The sequence below is a fragment of the Pristis pectinata genome, chromosome 4, assembly GCF_009764475.1.
Source record: "Pristis pectinata isolate sPriPec2 chromosome 4, sPriPec2.1.pri, whole genome shotgun sequence".
Lineage (NCBI taxonomy): Eukaryota > Metazoa > Chordata > Chondrichthyes > Rhinopristiformes > Pristidae > Pristis > Pristis pectinata.
Window position 1 is genome coordinate 65,854,807 of NC_067408.1, and position 12,813 is coordinate 65,867,619.

At 40.2% G+C, this 12,813-nt stretch overlaps 1 protein-coding gene across 1 annotated transcript in view; it reads left to right on the top strand.

Moving 5' to 3' along the window:
• cdadc1 (cytidine and dCMP deaminase domain containing 1) overlaps window positions 1–12,813 on the top strand; it is a 30,455-nt gene that overhangs the window by 10,617 nt on the left and 7,025 nt on the right. The window contains exons 4-7 of the mRNA XM_052014028.1: window positions 113–688; window positions 2,080–2,129; window positions 3,749–3,921; window positions 5,778–5,967. Of these exons, the coding sequence (XP_051869988.1) occupies window positions 113–688; window positions 2,080–2,129; window positions 3,749–3,921; window positions 5,778–5,967 (989 nt within the window). The remainder of the gene's footprint in view (window positions 1–112; window positions 689–2,079; window positions 2,130–3,748; window positions 3,922–5,777; window positions 5,968–12,813) is intronic.

Genomic DNA, 12,813 nt, shown 5'->3' on the forward strand with positions numbered 1-12,813 from the left:
CATGGGAGTAGGACTAGTTGAAGTGGGACTAAATGGATGACTCTTTCAAACAAATGTCTAGTACTTGTTTTTAATTTCAACTCATTTTTAAAAAAAAAATATTTAATTTTAGCTGGAGTCAATCGAATTTCATATTGGCCCGGAGACCCAGAGATAAGTCTGGCTGAGGACAAGGTAATGAATAATTGCTACTCAGATGCAAAGTTAGACGCTAAAGCTGTGGAAAGACTCAAGTCCAATAGCCGAGCTCGTGTGTGCACCTTGCTTCAACCTCTGGCTTACAACATGCTTCAATTTGTAGAAGAAACTTCAAGAAAGTGTGAGTTTTTCCAAAGCATGAATGCCAAGGACTCTGATTTTAAACACAAGGACAATTTTACTGAATGCAGAAGAAATAGATTGCGGGAATTTGAGAAATTATTCTTGATTGCTGACAGTGACACCCACAAAGAAATCTTAAAGATCGTTGGCTTAGAGAATGTGTGTGATGATGTTCATTTTATTAACTTAAGGCATAAAATGGAAGAGCTTGTTTTTTTGTTGGCAACCATCGATTGTAGTGTTCCAATGTCTGGAATATTTAATTGTGATGATTTAGATGGTGCATCCGAAGAGCACACAAACAATGACTTTCAAAATTTTGCAAGACACTGCATGGTTCAAGCCAGGTTATTGGCGTATCGGACAGGTGAGATAATCGATATGATTTTCATACTATCTTCATCATCAAGTTTGGTGTGTACAAAAATAACTGATCTATTACCTATATTTACTAATGGAGAAAGAGATTTTAATTTATAAAGAACCTTCATGATCTTGGGACAATTCAAAATGCTATTGAAGTGTAATTATTATTGTAGCATAGTTGTTGTGGAAGTAGTCTGCCTTTGACCTCACAAAAGCCTTTAATTTCATCAACTGAGAGATTGTGGAAGATCCTCCTCAAATTTGGATAGCACCAAAGATTAAAATATCAATTCAGCAAGTTGGCCAAGCTTCTGTGTGGAATGATTTATTCTGCAAGTAGTAGTGTTAAAAATTTCTTAGGATTTTTAATTGACCACTGACATAGTGTCAGGTTTCATATATAAATTGGCAGTCTCAGCTTCATCTCTCCACTAGCTTGCTGTCCCCTTTGAAAGCAAATGAGATTAGTGTAGATGGGCAAAAAGGTTCGCAAGCATGTGGTGGACTGAAGGGCCCATTTCTGTGCTGTACAACTCTGACTCTTTGTTGTCAGGCTGCTCGTCCAACACTGATTGTTAGATTAGCCATAATTTATTCTAGTCAGTTATTTGGAAGACCAAAGCACTCATATCTGGCCCGACATCAAATCTGGAATCCTTGCTGCAGGTTCCATCTATCTCCCTGACCAGTATCTCGGGCTGAACAACCATTTTCAATTTCTCCTTGAATCTACATCAATGTTCCAACCCATGCACTCTCCTGTATAAAAGTTACAGATGGAAATGGCTGTGTGACATGCCTTCGCTTTTGCTTTATACATCTTCTGCTGAAACTCCCAGAACTTTTATCCATGCATTTGTTGCCCTCCTTAAAACCCATTTACTTGACTAAGTTTCTCCTACTTACCATATTTCACATCATCTGAGTACACCTCTGTGAAATACTTCGGGATGTTTCTCCACATTAATGGTGAATATATAAATGCAGGTTGGACAATTAATTAATTATCAAGTGCAAGTTGTAGCATTAATTGCTAATGGGTTTTACATATTTTAACGAGATACCATATTACAGATGGTTGCTGGAATCATTTTGAAAAAGATGGGAGTTGATTCCAGTTGGAATTGACCATGCAGAGATCTTTTCTGATATGCATTTGCTCTGAGACTTTTCATTTGAGCAAATTGTCACAATTTTTTTGCTCTAAGTACATTTAATGTGCATTCCTTTAGCTATCATTTGATACACGAGATATTTTAATGATAAATATTCTTTATAATCAGTTTTAAAATTAATACATTGCTCTAGTATCCAAGAATTCTTCTGAATGAACCATAGCAGAATGGTTCTACTATTTTTACACTAACCTATTCTTGAATTAATGTATTTCAGAGGATCAAAAGATTGGTGTTGGGGCAGTGATCTGGGCAGAAGGAAAGTCGGTAAGTTTTAGTTTTTTGGTTTGTGTCTTTGGAAAAAAATGTTCTGCAGTTTTTCTGCCTGAGTCATTTGGCCTGTTATTTGGTTGTGACTGCCATTATTTCACCTGATGAAAGCCTTGTCATAAATAATGAGCATTACCTCTTCTCTAAGTTGTGTGACACTGTATAGCTAAGGTCAGTTCCACTCTTCAACTGATGCCTATGCATGAGCTTTATTCAGAAAATCATGACAATTTGGGTTTTTATTTTCCCTTTTTTTTCAGCCAATTGTATCATCTTTGCTGCACCCTCCCACCTCCCTATGAATCAGCACAGACAGAGAAGAAAAAGGGATAATGGGTTTTTAACATAGTGCCCATGGCGATTTAGTCACATCAAAGACCAGTTGAAAAATTTCAGCTCACCAGATTATGTGACTGAGAAACTGGAGAGCGATGAAGAGAAACATTAACAGCTTACTAGGAATTTAAAGTAGTTGCATGCTTGCTGACGATGGATCCTTCAGATGTATTATTTGTTCCCACTAGTTTATCATCATCTTATTAAATTATTTATTCCCACCCAGTAGGGAATGCACAAAAAGTTTGATTTCATTCATTAACCTTTTTTAAATAAGAGGTAGGTAACTGTCTTAGTGGAAGTCAGTAGGAAGAAAGAAGAAGGACATACTTGTACAAAGTCTTTCATGATCTTGGAACATCTCAAAGCACTTTACAGACACCTGAAATAGTTTTGAAATGTGGTCACTGTAATAATGTAGGAAATGTAACAGACAAATTGCTCCCAGAAAGCCCCCTTATCAGTGCTGAGATAATCTGTTTTGGTGTTGTTGGTTGAGAACAGCAGGAAGAATTCCATTCTCTTATGCTAAAGATGCTGGATTTTAGCATTAGATATTGTATGGTACACCTCAGTGTACTCTCTCATAGGCTACCAGTGAGCAATGCTACAGGAATTAACTTAATAAAGGATGAGTATGTATTGAATGCAATATTTTGCCTAAGGTTGTGGTTAGTTACTGCCCAACTGGTATTTAGAGAATTTTCCTGTATTTATGTCCAACCACCTTTTCTGGCAAGTGTGGTGCCCATGCCACTTGAGCTTGGCCTAGATTTTTGGAATGACCATGTACATCTCTAGTTTGAAAAGGCCATATCAGCATTATTTTTATGCCTGTCTAACCCACTTTATTTCGTAGACTTTGTGGTTTGGCATTGCCCATAGAACTAAAATAAGACATCATTGCATCATAACTTAACTCTCTAAGCCATTAATGACCCTATGCTTTCCATGAAGTTTCAGACAGATGAAACATTGCTTGATGTTTTGTCTAAAAATGATTTTGAGTGTGCAAACATTCTGAATGTTTGCTGTACATGACTAACTCTTCTAGCTGAAATTGTCCCAAGGAACACAATGAGTGGTTCTATCCATCTCTAGCCGATACACTTTAACATTGTATAGCTAGGTGATATAAAATTTCTGTCCCATTAAGGATACCTATGTGAATTTAGTCAAAGCTTTGTTTACCATGAGCGATCAGACCAGGCAGTGCTCACAGGACTCCTGATGAATGTTTTCTTGCTTCTCACCAATTAATTGATTTATCTTTATTGTAGAGTAATTGTGATGGAACAGGAGCAAGGTACCTGATTGGATGTGGTTATAATGCCTATCCAACAGGGTCAGAATATGCAGACTTCCCTCAGATGGATGAAAAGCAGCAGAAAGACAGAGAAGCCAGGAAGTTTCGGTACATTGTACATGCTGAACAAAATGCTTTAACTTTCCGGTAAGCACTCAAATTACTTTGACACAACTTAATTTGACCATCTTAAGTTACCTATGCATAAAAATAAAAAAAACATGCTTATACAGTATTTTTCACAACCTTAGGATATCCCAAAATAAGTACTTTTCAGAAGTATCTTCTTCTTTCACAGGATTGAGGGTGACTTGCTTCCACTCTGGTTTCTAAGGTGATGAAGCCAATGTAGGAATCACGGACTCTTCCATAAATGGGGCAGTTGGTTTCTAAGGTGGTGTGTTCCTTTGAGTGTTTATGCTGGGCTTCTGTGCGCTCTAATGCATGGACATGAAATTCTCAACACTGTTCCAAATGATACTTCTCTATTTTGATCTGTCATGGGTCAGGATTCCTAAGAGTTAGTAGGATTGTTGCATATTTTCAAGGAGGCTTTGAACATTTAATTGAATCTTACCTGCTCTCTGCCTGGTAATCTCTTTCAGTAAGTGTAATCACTCTAGGAATAGCAACAGCCAATATGGCCACAGTTAGATCCTACAACCAGCAGAATTATGTTGGCTGATGGCTGGCAAATCTCTCGGTGCCTCAAGAAGTCTCAGATTTCTGCATTTACAAGGTCAATTGCAGACATCCAAAACAATCCACAGGGCGTGTCTGATTGTCCATTCAGTCACTGGACACACTGTTGATCCCAATGGCAGAGCAATGAAATGCCAGAAAGGGGGTGAGGATGCACATTGCATCCAGTCCTCAGCTTTACAACAGGAAGGACTGGCACTGAAACTTACTTACATGTGCCACTTTGGAAAAAGATGAGTCATGAGCGATCATTTTACTTTCTTTTAAGGTGTGTAAATAATTTATTGTGTTTTTGATATAAAATTTTTCTTTGAATTATTTAAATCTTTTTGAATATTTTAAAATATATCTGACATTTAACAGTTAGCAAGTTGATCGTAGTTTGCCGGGGTGTACTGGGTCAAGGCCTCAGGACCTGCTGCCTGAGGCTTACTTGCAATACAGAGCCTGTTGTTGCCTGCAGACAGCCTCTCTTGGGTGTGGAGAGTCAACTCATTCAGCCCTCCAGATCCAGAAAAAGTAAGCATGGGTGAGCAAGGTTTATTGGGGCCTGGGTATTATGTTTGAAGAATGAATAGCTGAGTCGTTACAATCATAGCATGTAGTTTGTAACTCTCACAAAAAATGGCTAAATGAAATGTAGGCTCTGGAAGTATGAAAGAAAATCTAAAAATGCTGAAAACCACAGAAAGAATCAAAAGAATTATTGTTTCAGACTTACTGAGCATAACTTGTTTCTGCAATTTTCATTTCATGTTACTTTAATGCCTCTTCATATAATGCATGATTTATAACTTGATGGGTCCTCACATCTGTGGGCAGGTAAATGTGGCATATGATGTAAAGTAGCTTGTGCCCATTTTAATTATGCTGTATGGTTTGTATATTTTCATTGGGCTTGAAAACAGAATACTGGAACACTATATAGAATGCTGTTAAACATTAGATAATTTGATGTTAAGATGTAATAGTTTTACAAACTTTATAGATATTGTGCAACCTTATCTGCAGCATACAACTAAAAACTCTGAGTTACCTATCCCTTTATTGTGGATATACAGTAGCTGCCACATAACCTTATTCAGGAGGTGCAAGTTGAAACTAACAATGATTTATTCTTATAATCTAGATTCAACTTCAAATCTTTTTGTCTTCAATTTGTATACAACTAGAACAAGCAGTGAGGAACTTAATTTCTGAGTCCCAAGGATGTTCTTGAGAGTAGATGACCATGTCTGGAGGATTATCAAGTTGTAAAGTGGACATTTCATTTATTAATGTTCTATGTATTTCTTTTGCAGATGTCAGGATATTAAAGAAGATGAAAAAACCATGATATTTGTTACCAAATGCCCTTGTGATGAATGCATACCCTTAATAAACAGTGCTGGTATCAAACAGATATATACAGGTGACCTCGATGCTGGCAAAGTAAAAGCGGATATATCCTATCAGAAATTCTCTGGTCTACAAGGAGTGAAGAAGTTTACAGTAAGTATCACATTACAAATCATAAACACACAAGAAAAAAAACAGGATCAGAAGGTCAATCAATCCTTGTGTTACTGACGTGTTAACTCTCAGATTGTGCTATCTAAGCATATTTGAGAATAGAAGATATTGCCCAGCTTTCATTTCAGTAGCCGAGACACTAACTTAGTATTGCATACTGAGCCAATGGGATTGTGAGGTTTGAATCTTTTGGTTTTTTGGGCAGGACATTTTTGGAAATTCTGGTAAGTGCCGCTTTTTAGATATCATGCACACAGACAAACCCCAACCTCATTAGTTACTCTTTGCTGGGGTTTGGCCAACAGTACTTCGATGTTGGAATCCTTGTGGAGTCCAGCTGTAGAGTGCAAAGTTGTTGCATTTTCCTACTGTTTGTACTTCGGATTTGGCTTGGTTAACCTGTGCTAGTTTAGTCCATTCCTTTCAATGGAGAAGAATGGCGAGAAGGGATCTGGGTAAGTATCAGATAACTTGCATCATTTTGAATTAGTTGAATTTATTTAAATGTTTTTAATTGATTGTAAGTTTTATTTATGTATCTTAGAAAAAATAAATTGTTTCTTAGTTTTTGAATGGTTCTGAATGTCATGATACTCAGATATTCAATGTTCTTGATGGGTTTGACCATTGTCTAAGGCTAGAACCAGGCTTAATCATTGCTAGTATTTTCAGCCATATAGATTTTTGAAAACTGGAAGTAAAAACCTGGTCACTTTCAAGGATAATAGAAGCTGTCAGATCGTCTTACATTCAACTGGTTCACTAATGTCCTTTTATGGGAGGAAATCGGCCATCTGCTCTTGTTACGCTTAATATATGAAAGCAATCCCACAACAATAAGGTAGATGCTCTCCTGCTCTCTGAAGTAGCCCTCTGAATCACTTAGTGCTAAGTATACCATTAAAGCATTTCAGCATGAGCTAAAGGATGATGAAACATGCTATCAAGACTCTGTTGAGGATAGATCCAGCCTCCATTCAGGATAGATATCAAATGTGATTCATAGCTTCAAATTTCAAAGTTGGGGGTTTGTTTTCCCCATCTAATACCCAATGTAGGCTGAGGTATCTTTGCAATGTTGAAGGAGTGTAGCCTTGTCGCTAAACTAATATTTTGTACAGATCTAATAAGATCGCTGTCTGTTATACTCTATGCCATGGCAAATATCACATGTGCTTTCTGGTTCCCATTAGCTACTTGTTCTTTTACCAAAATCCCTCTGTTTCTCCACACTTCTTGATATCCTTTCTTTTAGCATGTATTCTCTTGACTGGTTTGTACTTCCTAAATGCATTACCTAACACTTCTCCAGAATGAAGTCCATTCACCACTTAAGTTTACGTATCCTATCCATTGATATCTTCATGGAGCCTACCTAGACCTTTATTCCTTGCTATCAACCACACTGACAATTTTGGTATATTTAGCAAAACTCTTAATCATTGATTCTACGCTAAAGGACAAGTTGTTAATATATCTTGAGAAGCAAGGAACCTTGTGCAGAGCCCTGCAGAACCCCACTGCACATCGTCCTATTATCACAAACATCAATAATCAGTAACTTTTTGGTTTTTTCCCCAATGAGTCCATTTTTGATCACATGGCTTTTAATTTCTTGATTAGTTTCCCATTGGAAAATTTGTCAAATGCCTTACAAGAAAAGTGCTCCTTTCACAGATACTTGTTACCTCTTCCAAAACAAAAATTCATAAAGTTACTCAGCTGTGACTAGCAATTCCACAGTGAATGTCATTGATTAACCAATGTCTTCCTAATCGCTGATTTATGCCATCCCCTGGAAATTGTTCCAATAATTTTCCACTGCTGATGTTAGGATTGGCCTCTAGTTACACAATCTGTTCCCTGATTAAATAACTACTATGCTTGCTGTATTCCAATCTTCTGCCACCATACTGTAACCAAAGGGGATTGGAATGTGATGGCATCTATGCTGTTTCCTCCTTTGCTTCCTTTAGAAGTCTGGAATGTAACTTGGTGAGTATGGTAATGATCCACTTAAAGTGAAACCCTTTAATACTAAATCTGTTTATTATTTCCAATATTTCATATTCTTCCTTAATGTCAATGGCCATATCAATGTTTTCCAGTGAAGTCAGAAACAAACTGTTGAATTAGAAATATATACACCTTCCACCTGCATACTTGGACTTCACTTTTAAGCTGTAATAGGATCAACTTGCATTTGTTGTTTTTATAAAACAAATTTAAAGTTTTTCTTGACTTTACTTGCCAATTTCTCATCTCTTTACCTCCCCAATTTCCTCTTAAAGTTTCATCCTTGAAGCTTCTATACTCTAAATATGCTTTCAGCTTTTATCATTTATGGAAGTCTAGACTGGAGCTCCCAGTTTCTTTTATCTAGAATTTATTTCTTCAATGCTCCTCTGTCCTTTAGCTGGTGGAGAGACCAGAATAGTGAGCCAGGTGTCAGTGGTAGGGGAATTATTGGAGAAAATCCGAAGGGACAGGATTTCTGTGCATTTGGAAAGGCAGGGACTGATTGTGGATGGTCAGGATGGCTTTGTGTGGGGGAAATACTGCCTCACTAATTTGTCTGAGGTTTTTTGAAGAGGTAACTAAGAAGATCGATGAAGGCATGGTAGTAGATGTTATCTATGTGGACTTTAGTAAAGCATTTGACGAGGTCCCATGTGATAGGCTTGTCCAGAAGATCAAGGCACATGGGATCTAAGGTGAGCTGCCTAATTCGATCCAATATTGCCTTGGTGATAGGGTAGTTAGTGAGGGGGTAGTGGTGGAAGGATGCTTTCAAGTTCAAGTTTATTGTCATGGGCATACTTACTCAGTGTATAGATGCTGTGAAAATTAGATTTTTGCAGTAACAGCACAGTACATTACAAACATAAATTAACAAAACTAAATGAACATAAATTGCACGATAAAACAAAATAAACATAACAACATTAGTGCAAGTTGAAGGAGAGAAAAAAAGAAATATGGTCTAAGGTGGTGTTGGGGTTTTTCAGGTCAGTTCAAGAACCTGATGGCAGTGGGGAAGAAGCTATTGTCGAAATTTGACATGTGGGTCTTCAGGCTCTTGTATCTTTTATTCTTGTTATTCCTTTTTTTTTGCACTATTTATTTATTTTTGTAATTTATAGTAATTTTATGTCTTTGCACTGTACTGCTGCCGCAAAACAACATACTTCAGGTCATCTAAGTCGATGATAATTCTGATTCTGATTCCTACCTGATGGCAGCAACGAGAAGAGGGTATGGCCCAGATGGTGAAGTCCTTAGTGACGGATGTTGCCTTCCTGAGACGTCGTCTCTTGTCGCTATCGTTGATGGTGGGCAGAGCTGAAACTGTGATGGAACTGGCTGAATCCACCACTCTCTGTAGCATCTTGCATTCCTGTGCATTGGAGGTTCCATATCAAATGGTGATGCAACCAGTCAGAATGCTTTCCACTGTACATCTGTAGAAGTTTGTCAGAGTGTTCAATGACATGCCAAATCTCCTTAAACTTTTAAGAAAGTAGAGATGCTGATTTCCTGATTGGACATTTGTGATCAGTGATGTGCTACATAGATTGGTGCTGGGACCTTGAATTTTGTGATATGTATTGATGAAAAACACGATGATGCTGCAGGAACTCAGCAGGCCAGGCAGCATCCGTGGAGAAAAGCAGGTGGTCAATGTTTCGGGTCAGGATGCTTCTAGAGGACTGAAGATAGGAAAAGGGGAAGCCCAATATATAGGAGGGAAAAACAGAGTAGTGATAGATGGACAAGGGAGTGAACTAGGGAGTTGTGGAGAGAGCAGTCCCTGTGACAGCAGAAAGGGTTGGGGAGGGGAAGATGTGCTTGATAGTGGGGTCCCATTGGAGATGGTGGAAGTGGCGGAGAATGATGTGTTGGATACGTAGGCTGAAATGTGAGGAAAAGGGGGACCCTATCCCTGTTGGGTCTGGGAGGGGTGGGGGTGAGAGCAGAGGTGTGGGAAATGGCAGAGATACGGATGCGAGCTCTCTCAACCACAGTAGAGGGGAACCTTTTTCACCATGGACGTCCAGTCCCTATGTATCTCCATTCCCCATCATGACAGCCTCATCGCCCTCCGCTTCTTTCTTGACCTGAGACAGAACCAGTCCCCTTCCACTAACACTCTCCTCCACCTGGCTGAACTTGTCCTCACCCTAAACAACTTCACTTTTGATTCCTCTCACTTTCTACAGACCAAGGGTGTAGCTATGGGCACTCGCATGGGGCCCAGCTATGCCTGCCTCTTTGTTGGCTACGTTGAACAGTCTCTGTTCCAAGCTTACTCCGGCCCTATTCCTCAACTCATTCCCTGCTATATTGACGACTGTATTGGTGCCACCTCTGGCACCCATGCGAAACTCGACAGTTTCATAAATTTCACCACAAATTTTCACCCTGCTCTCCAATTCACTTGGACTATCTCTGACACCTCTCTCTCCTTCCTTGATCTTTCCACCTCCATCTCAGGAGATTCCTTATCCATTGACATCTTCTCCAAACCCACTGATGTCCATAGCAACCTCAATTACAGCTCTTCCCATCCTGTCTCTTGCAAGGATGCTATCCCTTTTTCTCAATTTCTCTGCCTCCGCCACATCTGCTCCCACGATGAGGCTTTCCACTCCAGGACATCCGAGATGTCCAACTTTTCTAACCGTGGCTTCCCCCTTACTGTGGTCGAGAGAGCACACACCTGTATCTCTGCCTTTTCCCGCACCTCTTCTCTCACCCCACCCCTCCCAGACCCAACAGGGATAAGGTCCCCCTTGTCCTCACATTTCATCCTACCAGCCTACGTATCCAACATATCATTCTCCGCCACTTCAGCCATCTCCAATGGGACCCCACTACCAAGAATATCTTCCCCTCCCAAACCCTTTCTGCCTTTCACAGGGACCACTCTCTCCATGACTCCCTAGTTCACTCCATCCTGCCCCCTCCCCACCCCCCACCCCGCCCTGGGAACTTTCCTCTGCCCCTGCCATTGGTGCAACAACTGTCCCTACACCACCTCCATTAGGGACTCAAACAGTCCTTTCAGGTGAGACAGAGATTCACCTGTGCCTCCCTTAATATAATCTACTGCATTCAGTGCTCCAAGTGTGGCCTCCTCTGCATTGGAAGGACCAAATACAAACTAGGTGGCTGTTTTGCAGAACACCTGCTCTCCGTCCGTAACTGTGATATCTCCCCGTTGCCAGTCACTTCAACTCCCCCCTCCCACACTATCACAGTCCTCGGCCTCCTCCATTGCCAGGAGAATTCCAAGTGCATACTGGAGGAACAGCGCCTCTTTTCCCATCTTGGAACCTTGCAGCCTAACTGTATAAACATTGAATTCTCCCGCTTTAAGTAATCTCCACCCACTCACCCCCACACCATCCCCCCCAACCATGCCTCTTCTTTTCTTCCCTTTCCCAACCTTTATTTTTTTCTACCACCCCCCCACCTTTTTTCCTCCTTGCCTTTGACCCATCTCCTGGTGGATCTGCATTCCCATCTTCCCCCACACCTGCCTATCACTAACTCTTGCCTGCATCTACCTATCACCTCCCTGTGCCCACCCCACCTCCCCTCTTTTGTCACTGCTCTGCTTTTCCCTCTTGTATATTAAGCTTCCCCTTTTCCTATCTTCAGTCTTGAAGAAGGGTCTTGACCCAAAAAGTTGACTGCCTGCTTTTCTCCAAGGATGCTGCCTAGCCTGCTGAGTTCCTCCAGCATCATAGTGTTTTTCATCTAGATTCCAGCATCTGCAGTCCTTTGTTTCTCTCTATATATCGATGGCTTGTACGTGAATGTAGGAGGTATGATTAGTAAGTTTGCGGATGATGTGAAAGTTGGTATTGTTGTTGATAGTGAGGAATGTTGTGTAAGGCCACAGCAGGCTATAGATCAGATGTAAAGTTGAGCAGAGCATTGGCAAATGGAATTTACTCCCAACAAGTGTGAGGTGATACATTTTGGAAAGTCAAATAGGTTAGAACATTTACAGTAAATGGTAAGGCACTAGGGAATGTGATAAACAGAGGCACCTTTTGGGTTCAAGCCCATAGTTCCCTGAAATTGGCAAAAGGGGTCAATAGGATGGTGAAGAAGGCGTATGACATGCTTGCCTTCATAGGTTGGGGCCTAGAATATAAAAGTTGGAAGGTTATGTTGCAACTAGAGAAAATGCTAGTTAGGCCACACTTGCAGTATCGTGTGCAGTCGTGGTTGCCACGTTATAGAAAGGATATGATTGCATTGGAGAAAGACTGCAGAGGAGATTTACCAGGATTTGTCTGGATTGGAAGTCTTTAATTATGGGGAGAGATTGGACAGGATGCATTTGTTTTCACAGGGGTGAAGGAGTCTGAGGGGTGACCTAATAGAGGAATATAAAATTGAGAGGCATAGATTAAATATTCAGAATCTTTTTCACATGGTAGGGGTATCAAAAACAAGAGGGGCATAGGTTTAAGGTGAGTTTTTTTTTGCATACAGAATGGTTGATATCTGGAGCTCCATGCTAGAGGAGGTGGTAGAGTCAGATGCAGTCACTACGTTTAAGAGACATTTAGACAGGCACTTAACTAGGTAAGGCATGGAAGGATGTGAACTTAATGCGAGCAAATGGGATTAGTGTAAATGGGGGGGGGGGGGTGGTAAATGTTGAAATGGATGTGATGGGCCGGGGGGCTGGTTTCTGTGCCATACAGCTCTGATTCTATGATTTTAGTCCCTCTCCGGCTCTATTTGTGTTTAATACATGGGCGACCCTCACATTATTGGGGGGGGGGAGTGGTTTCCGTTCCTAGA